The 18,418-nt window shown below is 45.8% G+C and overlaps 1 protein-coding gene across 1 annotated transcript; it reads right to left on the bottom strand.

The window, feature by feature from the left end:
- Positions 1-498: 498 nt before the first annotated feature.
- GLG1 (golgi glycoprotein 1) lies at positions 499-17,734 on the bottom strand. The gene is given in 22 exon segments (XM_089664280.1): positions 499-666; positions 1,194-1,300; positions 1,387-1,507; positions 3,262-3,369; positions 5,022-5,123; positions 5,384-5,526; positions 7,313-7,436; positions 7,526-7,663; positions 7,747-7,839; positions 11,268-11,385; positions 11,855-11,943; positions 12,077-12,190; positions 12,280-12,342; positions 13,692-13,778; positions 14,326-14,463; positions 14,817-14,971; positions 15,037-15,155; positions 15,319-15,440; positions 15,548-15,762; positions 16,316-16,499; positions 17,245-17,316; positions 17,503-17,734. Coding segments are annotated over 22 exon segments (2,805 nt in total). The 5' UTR covers positions 17,728-17,734.
- Positions 17,735-18,418: the final 684 nt, after the last annotated feature.

Below are 18,418 nucleotides of genomic sequence, written 5' to 3' on the forward strand. Positions count from 1 at the left end.
GGTCGGGAGCCAGGCGGTTTGCACTGATCCATCTCTGCAGACATCCGGGCTCAGACAGCATCACAAAGTGCTCAATCTCCAAATCCCTTCCACATCTTGCCGTGGGGTTACGCAAAGTGGCTGAGGCACAGCTTCCAACTCTGGGAGGCATACCGTTAAAATAATTCCCTCTCTACCACCCACCCCCCCCCAAAAAAAAAGTTCACATAAAGCAACACGGCACTAGGAGAGTAGGGAGCTGTGCAGCAACAGGAGGCCTGAAGTCTCTGGATTGGGGGACAGAATGAGCAGATGAAGCAGAGGAGATGGGAGGCAGTTTTTTTTTCTTCCATTGCTCCATCCAGGTTCCACAGTGCTGGAAGGAGCTGGGAGGAAGAGGAAGATGGGATTGGACTGCATGGGAGAGCTGTACACGTGGCAACAGGCCTGCCCTCCCTCCCCAGAAGCCCCCTGCTTCTCAGAGCTCTTGCTGAGAGGTGTAGGAGGGGGCCCGGTGCTCTACCTGTCCTTCATTTCTCTTGTCACCCTCTTGGTGATGCGACCACACAGCAGGCCTCCGAAGAAAAGTACACACACGCCGACCATGATGACCGACAAGATGTAATTCTTGGACGGAGAACTCATCACTTGCATGGCCAAGTCAGAGAATCCATCAGCCGGGGCCACCTGGAACAAAAACAATTATATACATTACAACAAATTTATATAGTAAAGTAAACCTGGTAAACTCCAGTGTTTCTCTCAACTCTCTCCCTCCTCATAGGCTCAGAGACAGCAACAAAAGCCATTGGTTCCCGCTGCAGTCAACCACAGCCAGTGAGGAGGGAGTGGGGGGGGGGGGGGTAAGGGCCAAGCTGAGCTCTGTGTGTTTATGGATATACGGAACCCGATCGGGAGCAAGCCCGCATGAGTGCTCCAATAGTGGTTTGTCATGGTTGGCACTTGGCGGAGGGTAGAAGAGCCAGGAGCGCCGGCGGGGGACATGAGAAGAGGAGGATCATGGCTTGCTCTTTGCAACGCCATTGCACAGAGCAGGTAAGTATAACATGTATGTTATTACAAAAAAAATAAAAAATGCGTTTACAATCACTAACTTTTGTGCAGCAGATCTCTGCTTGTGTGTATCCGAGGTTGGAGAAATATTTTTTGCGAGGCAAGACACAAAGGATTGGCATGCAAGCTGTCTCACTCACCTTGGCCGCGTAGCTCCACATATCCAGGCGGTCCTGTAGTCTCTTCTTACACTCGGGCTGCAGTCGTACCATCTTGTCTTGTAATGCTTCTATCAAACAGGACATCTCTGCAATGAGAAAACATCTCTTCTTCAGATATGATCTGCTGGCCCATACAGATTAAACATAACAGCAGTTTGGGGATGTTACTTACGACGTCCTTTTCCTGGTGGTATGGCGGCACAGTGATGTTTTATGTCAAGTGCGCAGGCCGTGTGCAACACGGGATCCACAAATATGTCTGCCTTGCTTTCCTTCAGCATGTTCAGAACTTCCTGTTGCAAAAAGAAGGATCAGGATTACATCAGCTGGCAGAGAATATTAAAGCATCAGATTGTATGTACAACAAACTGCATGTTTCCCCCCCTATGTGGCCTGGTTTTGGCATTCACACAAGGTTGGATGGGGTTTAAAATGCTTTAAATCAGTGGTACTCAACCACCAGGCTGTGACCTCCCTCCTTCTAGGCCACAGATTCCCGTCTGCTTAGACAGCTACTACTAAAAAAATGTTCAGACTGGATCGCCAATAAGATCCCCAGCCTGCGGCGTCATTGAAAAAGGGTACCGTTACTAACTTTTATGAATGAAAGTACCCTGGCTGAAATTATTCTGTGGGCAGACTGATCTGTATCCCATAGAAATGAAATAATTCAGATGATGTCGCACCTGCGCATGGAAGGGTGTCATTTGAAAAGGCATTGATGGGCAGTGTGTGGGTCCATCAGTCTTCCTCTGTAGGGGGCTTTTCTCCCCTGTGATCACAATTCCACGGACACCATTGATTTTGGGTCAGGAAGAGAGATCAGGTTCAGGGGAGGGCGAGTCCCCCCCCCCTATTCCACTGACACCAATGATATTAGTAGCTATTCTGCCCAGGGGACCATTTGCTCCTGAAGGCCACTATCCCACCTGACCTGAATGATTTGGAGGGCTATTATTCTTATGGTTCACCATCCCATCTGACATCAATGATTTTGGGGCTATTCTTCCCTGAGTGCCACTATCCCACATTACAGCAACAAATTAAAGAGCTTATCCCTCAGGGGAAATCCAATCCCTTGCCTTAAATGATTTAGGGGGCCGGTCACCCCTAGGAACCATGATCCCACTGACACCAATGATTTTGGGACCATTCTCTTGCTATTCCATACTTTATTGTACAAGTAAACTGTTTTCTTCGCTGTTGGGGTATGAAAGGGTTTGAAAAAAAATTAACAGGCCATGGTCTCATCAGGGCTGAAACCACACAAACCATCCCCAGTCTTACAACAACCATCCCTCTGTATAGAAACCCCTCATGTACCACACTTGATATTCCAAATGCAATGTGCATGAAAGAGGAAAAAAAAAGGCTAATCTGACTTTATGTAACAATGTGCCTTTCCTACTCATCAAAGCTGAAGTGCAATGTACACATATAATACCTTCCGTTAGGACCCAATGTGTATACTGTGCATCAATACCTGGCACATATATTATACCATTTGACAATAAGGCAAACCAGGCAGCCAGTAAGCTCCCGTTGCTGAATGTTTGTCCTGACTTCTTTTCTTGTCAGAAGGTCACTTACCTGAACCAGCATGTGCATATCAAGTGTGGACACTTCACTGACTACATGCTTGTTTCATGTCATGACTTGCCAACTAGTGAAGGATGAGGATGGCAGCCCAGAATTGGCACCGTCGTACAAAAGTTAACAAAAGCAGTTCCTGTATTTCTATCCTGATAAGGTGCTTTGAAGTGAAATTAATAAGCATTAGCAGAATATAGAGGAGACCATTTATAGTGGATTGGAAATATCGCTATACACCAGGTCCTGCATTTTTCACAAAATGCCTGCAGTGTCCCAAAAAGTTCTCTTGGACTAATGTGGAATTGATTGGAGGAGTGATTGGTCATATGGTGAACAGGTCAAATGATCAGGCCTTCAAACAAGGCATAATGCACATTTGTAAAGCGCACCGATTGCCGCAATAAAATAAAAATGGGGTTAAAATCCTCTCTAGGGTCATGCAGTCACTTCTCACCTTCTTACAGCCTGGGGACTTGATCTTTAGAAGGTTCATCTTCAGACATTCCTCCACCTGCCCGGTGGGTTCCTGGGCCGCGGCCTCCTCGCCACACAGGCTGTTAATCTGTGGTATTCAGGAAAATTTATAGAATACAACATTCTCACTAGTCAAAAGCTCAATATATTTTATTAATCTATTATAAGGACAGTTAACTCAACCCAAGCAACTATTCAAATCGATGGGCTTAGAGGAACCAGGCAATTACCTCCACAGTTGGTGGGAAGGCAGGGTATGATACCCCTTTTGTCTTCTCTACTTACAAGAGCATGTACTTATCCAGTATTCCAACTACTCCCCAAGTGGCTCGCCTGTCAGTGATACCTGGGTCCTTCTCTAAAATTACAAAAGCATGCTGAGGCATTGCCTTCTAGCAGCCACGGTTGCCATCACCAGACAGTGGAAATCAGTTCCCTGCCTGGTGGAGTAGGCTCAGATCCTAAATGACCCAATGACAATGGAGAACCAGATAGCATGCAACAACAACATGTGGAGGCTTCCTTGAACTAGTCCTGCTGGATAGTCTCTGTGGACTATTCTCTCAGACAGTCCAGAGACTCCAACAGTTCGAAAGCGATTGTAAACCAAAAATCAAAGCTGTCATATATGGTGTCCCACAGTCTTTTCTAGACTCGATATTCTTCATATTAACTTGAGTATATTTAGTATGCAAATGTAATGACCACAGCTCACCATAACCTCTCCCAATCTCCCCCTCCCACTTTCCCTGCCCTGCCTGTTGACTAATGTTTTGCTTTGCATAACTTTGTATTGTTAATTTATAATGCAAAACTTGAATAAAGCTATAATGGAGCAACACGTTGATGGGGAAATTCTATCTGGCCTCTAAATTTACAGATTTGTGAAGGAGAGAAGGAAAACAAGCTATACCAGGGGTGGGCAAACTTTTTGACTTGAGGGCCGCAATGGGTTCATATACTGGACCCGGGGGCCGGACCAAGAGTAGATGAATGATGTGTATGTGTCATCCATAGTAAGTATAGTAATATTCCCCCATAGTAAGCATAGTAATTCATCCCCCATAGTAATTCATCCCCCATATAGTAATTCATCCCCCATACAGTAATTCATCCCCCATACAGTAATTCATCCCCCATACAGTAATTCATCCCCCATACAGTAATTCATCCCCCATAGTAATTCATCCCCCATATAGTAATTCATCCCCCATATAGTAATTAATCCCTCATAGTAATTAATCCCTCATATAGTAATTCATCCCTCATATAGTAATTCATCCCTCATATAGTAATTCATCCCCCATATAGTAATTCATCCCCCATATAGTAATTCATCCCCCATATTAATTCATCCCTCATATAGTATTTCATCCCCCACAGTACTATTCCCCCCCAAGTAGTAAGCCAAGTCCCCCCTGTGTCAATTCACTTACCTTTGCTCCGCGCGTTCCTCTCGCCGTGTTCCCGCGCCGTTCCGGTCTTCAGGGCGGACTGTGAGAGGAGCCTAGCTCCCCTCACGTTCGTCACGCTGCCCCGCCTACACACATCCTGACAGCCAATGTTTGCCTGCCCTGGCTGCGGGCCGGATTAAAAGGTCCGCAGGGCCGTATATAGCCCGCGGGCCGTAGTTTGCCCATTGCTGAGCTATACACTGTATTCTAAGAAAGCAGTCACCATATTTCCTGGATTTAAATTCTCACCAGCAGGTGCAGATCATAGTACACAAAACACTATTACCTCTTCAGAACACTGCATCTGCAGCTGAGGATCGAGCCGGTAATCTAGAGCAGTCTCCTGAATGATGACGCGGATCTGGTCTTCACAGTCAGGCGACAGACGCTGTGCACAAAGCAAATTGTTAGGAAAGTCTTGTCTAGATAAAGCAAATATTTGATTACAAGAAGAAAAGCTTCTGCCAAGTGGCAGGAAATAAAAATGACTGGATTAACATTATCTACCATGATTGAGGGAATGACCCGGATAAAGGGTGACCAGGATCTATGGAGATAGAGGGAGTGGCCTGGATTCTTTGGGAATGGAGGGCGTGACTGAGAACAATGCACAATTGTCTGTGTCCCTCAGCCATGTCCTCGACATACCTGGTCTGCATACTTAAGTTTGAGGCAGGAGATGACTTGACCTTCCAGTTCTGTGTCATCTCTAGCATTGTTCAGGATGGCCTGGCAAAATTTGGGAATGTCAGCTTTGCAGGATTTGCGGAGTACAGGGTTTAACCGATAATCTGTGAGAAGACAAATCTAGATTAAATTTACTTTCTTTATCAACTCTAAAGCAATTTGCTGGTCAAATCCTGATATTTGTAAAAATTGGACAACTTGTTAAAAGTCAGTGAGCAGTACAATGTTCCAGGAGAACATGGCTGAAATGAAATTAGGCAAAGACATTCTAGAGTAGTAATGGAAAATGAATGGGCCCAGGATTCAACACCAGCCAAAAAATAGAATCCAAAGAAAAACTGGCAATTGGTTTGAATAAATGTCCATAAGTGAACACCCTCCCCCCTGGGTCCTCAGGGACACACCACCGTGTCCCTGGGGAGAGATATATATATACCGTATTTGCCGGCGTATAAGACGACTTTTTACCCCTTAAAAATCTTCTCAAAAGTCGGGGGTCGTCTTATACGCCGGTATAACATGACATGACACTTTTTAGGGGGGCGGAGCGGTGCCGCCGCCGCCCCCCCCTTCCCCTAACGGAAGGGACACTAAGTACAGGGGTGGGCAGGGGCTATTTCTTACCTGGTTCCGGTCCCACGACGATCCGGTCCAGGAAGCGCGGCTGCGCCTTCAGTTCGGCCACTGGAGTTCGCGCGGCTGCTCGGCTCCGCCTCCTCACCAGCGATTGGCCGCCAGAACTGTAGCTCAGGAAAGGCACACAGGCGGCCAATCACCGGCGAGAGGGTGGAGCCGAGCGGCCGCGCGAAAATCGAGTGCAGGACCAGCAGGTAAGTGGTCAGTGTAGAGGTGCTGCTGCAACCACATATGCTGGCTGCAGCAGCACCATACGAGAACAGAGTCAGCAAGTGTCAGTGGGAGGAATAGTGCCCCATCATTGGTGTCACTGATACCAATGATGGGGCACTATTCCTCCCGCTGATACCTATGATGGGGCACTATTCCTCCCACTGACACCAACGATGGGGCACTATTCCTCCCCCCCACTGACACCAACGATGGGGCACTATTCCCCCCCCCCCACTGACACCAACGATGGGGCACTATTCCACCCCCCACTGACACCAACGATGGGGCACTATTCCACCCCCCACTGACACCAACGATGGGGCACTATTCCACCCCCACTGACACCAACGATGGGGCACTATTCCACCCCCCACTGACACCAACGATGGGGCACTATTCCACCCCCCACTGACACCAACGATGGGGCACTATTCCACCCCCACTGACACCAACGATGGGGCACTATTCCACCCCCCACTGACACCAACGATGGGGCACTATTCCACCCCCCACTGACACCAACGATGGGGCACCATTCCTCCCACTGACACCAATGTTGGGACACTATTCCTCCTACTGACACCAATGATGGGGCACCATTCCCCCCACTGATACTAATGATGGGACACTATTCCCTCCACTGATACCAATGATGGGGCACTATTCCCTCCACTGATACCGATGATGGGGCACTATTCCTCCTACTGGTGTGCACTGGAAGAGGGGTAGTCTTATACGGCGAGTATAGCCCAAACACTACATTTTAGCAGGAAAAGTAGGGGGGTCGTCTTATACGCCCAGTCGTCTTATACGCCGGCAAATACGGTATATATATATATATATATATATATACACATATATATACATATATATACACACACACATACATACATACATACATACACACACACACACACACACACACACACACACGGGACACCCCGGGGTCACACACACCCACCCCATGTCCTCGGGGGTCACCCCCCCATGTCCTCAGGGGTCACACCCACAAACACCCCTCGGGGGTCACGCGAGACACACCTGTGTTCTGGGTGATCTGTCGCTTTGTGATCATCTGTTTACATTTGGGGTCCATGGTCTCTGTATTCTTGTTCTGCTTCAGACACAGCAGGATGTTCTTTGGGTCAGTGTCACTGCAGAACCTCTGTGGAGAGAACAGAGGGGGAAGTTATGTGATTGATGGCTACTCTCAGGGTAATTCCCAAGCACTGATGGACAGGGAGCAGCGCTAACCTTGATCATCTGTTTGCAGACCCTCATCAGTGTGTAATCCAACTCGGGGTCCATCATCTCAGTCTCCTGCAGTTTGAAGATTTTCTGATGGCAGGCCGTACTCAGCTGCTTCTTACTCTCCTTCAGACACTCAATGATCTGGGACAATACAGAAAAGATTAATATAAAGTAATACAAATGCTAAGAGAGTAGGAAAATTGGCCAGTAGAGGGAAGGCTCACCTGAGCATTTCCAAAGGGTACATTAGGGCAGATGGAGGTGATGTCAGTCTTACAAGCATCATACAGTTTGGGTTCAAGGCGGATGTCCTCTGACTGAAAGGAAAATTACAGAATTCAGTATCTCCATCACACACACAGGGTCACTACACACCAGACTTTCTGCCTAGGGTTTCATACAATAATTTGCCTCGCACGCCAAGCTGTGTCCACCTGCCCTGACCCAAGTTCATGCACAGATGTCCATAGAAATGTTTCAGATTACAGCCTTCCTGGCTCCAATCCAGCTATGTATGGATTATCACTTAAAATAGAATCCCTGGCTTTACCTAGTCTTAAAAATCTTCCCTCCGCTCTCCTATCACTTATACTAACTTATGTAAGAAAGATCTGTATACTTACCTATCTTTACCCTGCTCTGGAAACATGATCCGGCTCCCGTGTCAGCCAATGCTGCAAGGGAAGAAGAGGAAGCACCAGCAACGGATAGGCCATAGAAAGCCTATGCGTGATGTCACTGCACAGGGAAAACCAGCCGTCAAGCGCTCTCTCCTCTCCCGGAGTGGAGGTAAGTGTATAAATCTCTTATACAGGTTTGTCAGCATAGGTGTTGAGATGGAGGGAGCGTTTTTAAGGTTAGGTAAAGTCTGGAATCCTACTTAAATGAATAAAGAGTCCTCGCAATTTCTGCAATTATTACCTTATTAGAGAACTTTTATAGCAAGTGCACTGTGACTTACTATCAGCGAGGAGCAGAAGATAGGCCACACAAAGACCAAGCACAGCAATCTGAACAGCAAATCTCAGAGCTCACTTTCTGCAGGAAAATGTGTGTTCCATAGTGAATCAGAGGGAATACATAACCTTTACAGTGTGCAAGTTAATGTTCCCAGCTTAACGCAAATAAGATTTTTATACTCGCCGTAAACCCTTTTCTCTGAGACCATTGAAAGACACAGCCATACTTCATGACAAATGACTTTGACGTCATCACCTAGAGGAGCAGGATACTAGGTGAACCTAAAAGTACACCCAGGGGACAGCCCTTTTGGAGGTGTCCAAACCCCCCTTCTGCAGCAAGGAGTACAGTCAGTAATTAACAGTACCAGCAGCATAGGACATACCCACTGAGACGGCCAAAAAATGACTGGGTGGGTGCTGTGTCCTTCAATGAACTCAGAGAAAAGAATTTTACGGTGAGTACAAAAATCTTGTTTTCTTTCATTCATTGAAGGACACAGCCATACTTGATGAAAGGGAAGTCCCAAAACAGTCCCAGAAAAAAAACTGAACAAGGAACCACACCCCAAGCAGAAGTCATATTGCCTTATGCAAAACCTTCTGACCAAAGCTGACATCGGTCGAGACAGCTACATCAACCTAATAGAACTTGGTAAAAGTGGGAACAGACAACCTAGTATCCACCTTGCAAACTTGGAACAACCAAAGCAGAATGATGAAAAGCACAGGATACACTCTGCAACCTGGTAGACTGTGCAGTGAGCAGAAACGAAGGTTCTCGACCAGCAAGTGTATAAACCTGGACAAGAGTTTGACACATCCACCAGGAAATGGTGGAAGGCAAAGCCACGGCTGGACCTTTCCTCGGGCCAGCCAGAACAATGAAGTGTCAGATTTGCAATCAGGGGCCTTAGTGCAATGGTAAACCCCAACAACTCTAACTACAGCCAGGCAATGGGAAGGCAAGGGCCACCTCTCTGGGATGAAAAGGATAACGGCAGAGAGATGGTAGAACAAAGTCTTCATTCAAGTGGAAGGCCGACACCACCTTAGGTAAGGAGGACAGAGGAGGGTGAAGAACCACTTTATGTTCGTGTAACACCAAAAACAGCTGTTCACAAGAAAGGGCTGCTAGTTCCATCACCCGACGCCACTATCTGAAACAAAGATGAAAGGGGGATATGCCGGATGTTTTCAAAAAGAGGCTTCTGCAAAGATGACAAGACTGAAGTCTCAAGAGGGCAAAAGGGACCGAAGTCACCAGGTAAGGCCGCATATAATGGGTGAGAGACATATAGGCTGATCCAGCGAACCCAGAATCTCTCACTGTAGAGGACTGAAATGGAGTTGTATGTAAGAAACTGCTTCAAAGGAAGCCATCACAAGACCCAAAATTCTCATGCAGAAATTTATGGATGTAGTCTGCAGAGAAATTAGGCGATGAACGTAAAGGAGAAGCTTTAGAAATGTATTCAGCAAAGGGAAAATCCAAGTACTCCAAGAGAATAGATGGAAATAGAACTGAATTCCTCCAATGTCTTGATTGTGGTGGAGAGATCTTGTTTAAGATCCCAACTATGATCAAGCTAATGTCATAGCGAAGGCACGTGGTGCTGACGCCAGACCAAAGGGCAAGGCAACAAATTGGTAATGCATCTATTCTACCGGAATCGTCGGAAACAGTGGTGACTGTGGCAAATGGGGACATGGTAGGTAAGCATCCTTGAGATAGAGTGGGGCAAGAAATCCCCTTGATGTAAGGAGGCAAACACAGAGTAAACCGACTCCAAGTAAAACTTGCGCACCTTTAAAGAAGGTTGTCAGGGTTCGTAGGTGCAGGTAACGTCCTCTGTTGGGACAGTGTACTGAAAACTTTGCTGCAGTTGGGAGTTTTGGCCACCACCAGAGGGCTGCCCCTTGATTGTGATTTTAGTTTAGTTGCATTTAGCATCCTGCTCCTGTAGGTGGCGACATCAAACCTCTCCATCATGAAGTATGACTGTTCTACAACAGTGGTTCTCAACCTTCCTAAAGCCGTGACCTTTTAATACAGTTCCTCATGTTGTGGTGACCCCAAACCATAAAATTATTTACCCAGTAATTATAATTCATGAGTGTCGTTTTACCTCCAATACTGCTGCTTTCAACACAGTAGCTGCTTTTAACAGAGTAGCTGCTTTCAACACAGCAGCTGCTTTCTACACAGTAGCTGCTCTTTACACATCAGAAATATGTGTTTTCCGATGGTCTTAGGTGACCCCTGTGAAAGGGTCGTTCCACCCCCAAAGGGGTCGCGACCCACAGGTTGAGAACCACTGTTCTACAATGAACGAAAGAGAAAACTTAACAAATGGTGTGCAGTGGTCTGACACGCACTAAAAGGAAAATCTTCAAATTTGTAACTAAACTATAAAAATGTGGAAAAACATGTAATAAGCAAGCCTCTAAAAACATACTAACTTTTCCCTTTAAGCACCTGGAAGGGTTCCTACAAAACTGATCAGTACTGGATGTTGGTGTGGCTTAGGTTTAGGCAATAGAGGTGTATATGGTGTGAGTATGTGTTTTGGGGGGGGGGGGGGGAGGTCTGAGCAGTATATGCATTTATTTTTCTTTTCTTTTAAAAACAAATCAATCCCCCCGACGTTGTGCTTTTGAGATACTGTACCTTGACAGCAAGGCTTGTTCTCATTATGTAAAGATAATCCAAGTCTGCACAGAAAATATACAGACCCCAATGCAGAAAGCATCTTGTATATATAGGAAACACACAAAGAATTTACCATCTCCAGCTCCTCCACCCTCAGCTGCTTGCGGCACTTCAGGGACACTCTCTGCTCCTTCAGATCCTGCAAGGTGTCATTTCGGACTGTGGTGCTCAGACAGATGACAACGTCCACCCTGAAAGTAAAACAATCCAAAGATCACTTCCTGAACAGAATGAGGATGTATTGCCTGATAGTACAGCAAAGCCTTCCTAAACCGGAATGTATCTACATGTCATCACTTCAAGCACAAATCCAAACAGAAGTGATGACACATGCAGACCTTCTGGTTTAAGCAAGCTTGGCACCGATTCGCTTGACTAGAATAACAGAAAGGAAAGCAAAGAACAAAACACGATTCTCAAAGCGTGAAACCTGCTGTGTAAACTTGGTAGATACAAAAAGCTTTTCATACCACAATGTTACTTTTTAGTATTCAATGTTTAAAGACAAAACACAACAACTGCTATAGAATTTGCTGATGGCATCCTGGACATGATCCTGGATAACTGTGGGGCTTTTGCTACAAAATCATAATTGACTGCACGGATTATAAACCTGTAGGGGTGTAAACTGAAGGGGGATATTATACAATGTATGCTCACTTTTGCTTGATGTTGGGGCACAGCTTCAGCACGTCCTCCTTACAGGCCATCTTAAACTTGTAAGAGAAGCGGAAGTCTTTCATCTGGATCTGAATTATAAACATAAAAAGGCACAAAAATATTACAGAAATCCTGGGACAGAAAGATACTAAACTCTGCACACCCACCCTAGTGACCCACCCTCTCCCCTGCCTGACTGATCAGACATGACCGCATTATTACCAGCTGGAAATGGGTGACTCCCACTGCGCACTTCTCATTCATCTCCTTCTGGTGTTTGTTCTGGATTAAGCATTCCATCAAGTCGCCGGAGTCTATCTGATTGTCGGCCACCTCCTGCAGACAAACAGGAAATACTTCATGAGAGACCCGGAGACTACGGGCTATACGAAATCTATACTGACGGATGAATACAAAGTACGTACATGGCAGTATCCCTGGATGATGGGCTCACATGCTCTCATGAGAAGAGCTTCTATCTGAATGTCCTGTAAGACACAAACATGGACTGTAAAGAATTCTGTCCTACTTACAGCCAGGATAACCATGCAAGGGCACTTTGAACCTTTTCATTTATGCATTTAAGGAGCAATAGAATCGATTTTAAATCAATTTCAAGGTTAGGAAATATTACCTCAGAAAATAATTTCTATATAAAAACACTCTACCTTTGTATGAGCCCTGGTTCACACTAGGCTGGCTGCGGGTATCGCATCTGTTCCTGCAGCTGAATGGTGCTGCTCTTACTACGATGTGTGGGGCTGCCATTCATTCTGAATGGCATAACCTACTCATCTCAGCCCGCAGCATGATTGAGGGTGCGGGAGCCGCAGGGAAACCGCACAAAGGAAAAAGTGGGTGGTATAGCCCAAATGTGGTCAATAAAATTGGCTTACTGCTGAGGAAGTAGGTACATCTAGACCAGGGTGCAGGAGGCGGTGGAGAGGAATCCTGTGGGCTGCTCTGCTGGAAGATAGGTCACCAACTGTGAGAAGGTACTACTCACAAAACAGGATGCTGCCTCGGATGTCCCCAGAACTCGCACACCGGAAATGACGTCGTCGCATGGCGGAAGTTATGTCAATGAAGCGCAGAAACCGGCAGATGGACACTGATGGATGGACAAAGAAGCCAGAGTGTCTGGTGCGGACCACAAGACCTGGTTGCTATGACAACGCGTTTTGCACAGATACGTGCTTTGTCAAGTCATCCCTTTGGCAAAGCACGTATCTGTGTAAAATGCACCGTAATAGCAACCTGGTCTTGTTGTGGTCCACTCCAGGCACTCTGGCTTCTCTGTTCATCTGCCGGTTTCTGAGCTTCACTGACGTCACTTCCGGCGCACGCTGACGTAATTTCTGGTGCGCGAGTTCCGAGGACAGTACGAGGCAGCATCCTGTTCTCTGAGTGGTATCTTCTCACAGTTGGCGACCTATCTTCCAGCAGAGCAGCCCACAGGATCCCTCTCCACCGCCTCCTGCACCTTGGTCCAGATGTACCTATTTCCTCAGCAGTAAGCCAAGTTTACTGACCACATTTGGGCTATACCACCTACTTTTTCCTTGGTTTACATTGGGCATATGACTATGAACAATAGTTTTAATTCCTTTCAAGTGGATAATAAAAACCTTTTTTATTCTGGATAACATTGTCATCATCCTTGCTAATTTTTAACACTTTACTGGTCACTATAAATTTGGCTCTATACCAATAGCGCTCAGTATCAGCTACTGTTCCATTCAAATGGATGAGCTGCCGTTCCGAACAAACACAGGCCCGCAATAGTGTGAACCAAGCCTGAATGTAAATCTATAAATCAGCAAAATAAGACACAAACCTCAGACTCCAGCTCTGTCAGATTTCCCACAATCTCTCTGCAGTCTGGGATCAGCTCTTCCAGGTGATCCTGCAAACACTCCAACTCCTGTGAGAGAGAACACACACCATCACCACTGAACACAGGGTGTAATATGGGCTATATCTATAGGGCTTTATATTCCACTGTACACAGTGGGCCATGTGCAGCAAAGGAGAAACCAGTTATCCATACTATCTATAGGTCCTTATAAACCACTGAACAAAAGCAGCCTTACTCAGTAGAGGGGAAATCTGCCAACCATGCCATATATACACCTGTAGGTCATTATTTTCAATTGAACACGGGGAACCCTGCTCAGCATAGGAGAAGCTTGTTATTTATAGGTCATTATAAATCGACTGAACACAGGGGCATTGCTCAGCATAGGAGGAGCCTGTTCATCTATACTATCTATCTATAGGTCATCATATTCCATTAAAACACAGAGCCAAGATCAGTATGGTATCTATACAATCTAAAAGATCAGTATAAACAAACACAGGGAGCTCAACACGGGAGATGCCTGTTACCTGTACCACATAACCCAATGCCAGACAAGTCACTGTACGAAAAAAAAAGATGCTAAAAATGAGGCAAAAAAAGGACTCTTTACCTGCCCAGTATCAGTTTTCTCGTTGCACCATTTCCCCAGCTCTGTCATACATTTGGCCTGCAAGGCAGGATCCAGTTTCACATCCAGGGCCCTCTGATGGAGGATACGCAGTACTTCAGCCCGACACTCTCGAGATAGCTACGAAAAGAAACAGAAGGATCATTTTGCAGAGGAATTTATAGTGAAAAATGTTACTTGTTAGCTTTTGTGAAGGGTTTGTGGGTTCAGTACTAAAGAAAAGCGACACAGCCTGAACTTTGGTAGCCCAAATAAGGTTTCCCAATCTGATTATGGAATGGCCTGAGAATGTCAGATGTAACACTTGTAGAAGGAGAATCGCAGATACTCGGGGTCCCAAACCAATCAAGGTGAGTACTATTAATTCTAGTGGAATGCTTTCTGCTATAATGAGAACATTTATCAGGACTCATGAAGTTTCATTTATTCATGAAGAATCTAATCCCCTCTATGCATGCCTTTTCTACACTCACCCTCCTGCCTTGCTCCTCTGTGCGGTAAGCATGGCGGTAGAGACAGGAGAAGATGGCACCCGCCGGCATGTTCTCACTAGTTTCATTCCATCCGTGTGCATAGCAGAGGCGTGAGGCATCACCCTGGCATTTCCGGAACAAGATGGGGGTCCAATCTGTGGGAAAGGTAAAGGTCAGTATTGCAACAACCTTCCCAACTCAAAATCTAAGTGCATTTAACAGACGGTATTGTCTTACTTCCAGTCCCGGGAAATGAAATACTGCAGCTCTAAGAGCCGGTGCTCACAGTCCTCCACCATCTTCTCTGTGTACAGGTGCTCCATGAGACATGAGAGGATCCTAGAAGAGGGCACAATATTTACTTTATTACCTTTGTGTCTCTCAAAAGGCTTACACACTGCTTGGAGAAAAGCATTTGTTTTTTTTTTTTTTTTTTTTGAAAGCTGGAGTACAGCTTTTAAAAGGCTGCTCAGTCTGCAAAAGCTGTGTGGTGGACACTCACATGGGATCTCCAGAGCGGATGTGTTTGCAGGCGGTCTGGATGACGGACTCACATGCTTCATTAAGGGCACGATCTATGCGGTAATCAGCGGCAGGGTCCGTCTCCTGTACTAGAGTTTGAAGCTGTAATATAGGATAATGAGATGACTGATACTAAGCGGCCAGGCTTACACAGACCGGTGAGGAAAATTCTAGAAACTGGGACAGCAGTAAAAACATTAAATACTCACCGCTTGCTGGCACTTCTCCGCTACGTTCCCCTTCTCGCCACGCACCACCTTCATCAGACAGTGCAGCGTGCGCCCTTTACGGTGTAGCCCCGAGCAGTGGTGTTCAATCTCACCTCGGCAGCTGAGGATAATCTCTGGGCTCAGAGAGAAGTCTTCCATCAGCATGCGCCTGTAGTCCAGCATCTCTCCCTGACACTCACTGCTCACCTGGCGGCCTACAGAGGTAAAATCGGACACACTGAGAATTCTGGGAATGCTGGCCAGAGACCTCCACAAAAAATGAGGATCAGTTACTGAAAATTTTAACTCCTAACTGTAACCCTACATATAACTATACAGCAATTATCTACTGTCTGCAGCTGACAGTATGTTGGTTCATCAAGTTTAGCAGCAGTTAAATACGCATGTGTGCAAACCCCAGAGATGGAGCATGTGTGCAAACCCCAGAGATGGAGCATATGTGAAAACCCAAGCAGAGTATACATGTAAAAAATGTCTGCTTCATTATTACATAAATCTGCAAGCTTCATAAGTCAGCCCCCCAGAGCCACGCTCTGTATCACACTCCACTGTGCAACTGTCTGCAGCTACCACAGCCTATGTTGGTTTGCCAAGTAAAGTGGCAGTTAAATGGGCATGCGTGCAAACCTAAAAGAGCATGCGTGCAAACCTAAGAGATGAAGCATACGCGTAAGCTTCCTGCTTCTTTATTACAAAAATCTGCAGGTTTAATGTATCAGCCCCCCCCAGGGCAACCCTGCCACACACCTCTGTGCACTGCAGATTCCAGACATAGGAGGAGGTAGGAAAGACGTGCTTCTCGGGAGCGAGGGTGATTCTCCACATTGCAGCGATATTTCTTCAGGTCGGCCTTGCAGGACTTTGCCAGAGAATAACTCACCTTGTAGTCCTGAGCAATCAGCTTCTGACGTGTGGTAAGAGCATCGCGGCACTGTGGAAGAGGGAAAAGTCACACTTCGTTGCAAATAAAGTATTGCAACTAACCAAGGAAAACAGGCAAATGCAGATCTAAGGGCTTTCAAAAAGCATTCTATTAATTTTATGTAACATCAGGTGGGCTCAGTCATCTCATGGCTTCTTACATTTTTCGGGGAGAACAGCCTTTGCAAAGACATGTTCTCTACCCCATGAGCAGAGCGACACGGTCTCTTTAAACACAAAGTTTTTATCACCATAATCACAGCTTCTAAGTTGTCTCTTACTTTCCTTTTCTGTTGTAAAAATTCTTACTGCATGACATCGATGGGAACACAGGGTGTGGGTGGGTAGGTGGGTGTGTTGTCCATTCTCCTAAGGGCAGGAATAACACCACCCCAGGAGGTCTGCTATGTCCACTGATGAAAGCTCTCAGAAAATACTCATTGTATAATACAAATTTTGGGTGTTGTTTTTTCCAATATTTTCAGTGACATTTAAACATTTGACCCCCATAGCTGCCTCCACATCTTCCCGTCTCTAGTACAGTCCTGATAATGCATTTCAAACATGAGAGAATATGGCTGTGATTCACAAAAGAGGAAGGGGATTTTTCTTTTTAAAACTGGTCAAACATTTACAGCAAAGTAGTCAGGAAATGAAAGTAATACAATTATAGAACAGAAGGAGAAGAGAAGTGTTCTGTTTTAGTTTCAAGTCCATCTTTAAGATACAAAGTGGTGAATGTGAAAAAGACTTACACGCTCGCTCATGGATTCCTCAAACTTATGGTTGAAGAGACACTTGTAGACTCTGCCTTCTCCCGCCTGGACCTGCACAAAGAATGAAAAGCAGTGAGGAACGTATATAACTGTTCTGGACATGGGTCAGAAAATGAGAGACATGGAAAGGGGTGCTGTAAGAAACCGCCTACCCCTATCTAAACTAGTTTAGAGACAGAACCAGACTTCTGAAAGAAGAGTATATCAAACTAAAAGAAACATGCAAACATCACTTACTGTGTCGCAAAATCTCTCACGGTCATCGCGGCAGGCAAAGTAGAGGTGGCGGTCTAGGTGGAAGTCATCTGATGACAGCTCGGCCACACGCAAGATTGCCTGTTTACACTTGTCAGAAACTCGTGTCTGAGAATCAGTCTCCTCTGCCTCCTTTACCATGGCCTTTTCCAGGCAGGCCACCACCTCTCCCTGGGAATGAGGATCCTGGGCAAAGAAAGGTACCATATTACCTCAAGGACACAGCCGGTGGAAGACATTACAAAACAGTGGCCTGTGTTAGCGCTGTGACACTGGTGACCCATAATTCCCTGTAGTCAGACTTGAGAGACTGCAAACTTCCAAAGGAAAGATGTGTTCCTCCCAATAGCTATAAACTTCTGGGTGTCATTACAGAACTTACTAGGCTGGAAAATGGGCATTTTCTACAATGTGTAGATTTTCTTCCATTGTGTGCATATTATTTTTCCTTGGTATTCATGCACTTCTTATTAAAATGTGAGATAAATAAGAAAATTACATTTGCAAGGAACGATCTAGAGCTACCAGTGGCCTGTCTATTACTCCTATGAGAGTATCTGAGAGTCTTGCTATTGTAATGACACTCGTTGGATTTCACATCTTTACCCTAATGCAGGCCATAGATGGGTCGAAAATCGGTTGAATTTTCGGCCAAAAAATTAAATAAATAAAAAATTGGCCAATTTTCGCACCATGAATGGGTTAATTGGTCGGCCGTTTGTCTGGATTTTGGCCCATTTTTTTGATTGGTAAAGTTGGCAAAAAATCGGCCGCTTTTCGCGGCAATGATGGGCAAATCGGCCGATCTTTTTACTGATGAAAAAAAATTTGCGCATGGGAGGAAGAGGAAGAGGGGGAGGAGAAGGGGGAGGGAGGAGAAGGGAGGAGGGAGGAGGAG

The sequence above is a fragment of the Staurois parvus genome, unplaced genomic scaffold, assembly GCF_062004578.1.
Source record: "Staurois parvus isolate SC_StPar_1 unplaced genomic scaffold, SC_StPar_1.0 ptg001877l, whole genome shotgun sequence".
NCBI lineage: Eukaryota > Metazoa > Chordata > Amphibia > Anura > Ranidae > Staurois > Staurois parvus.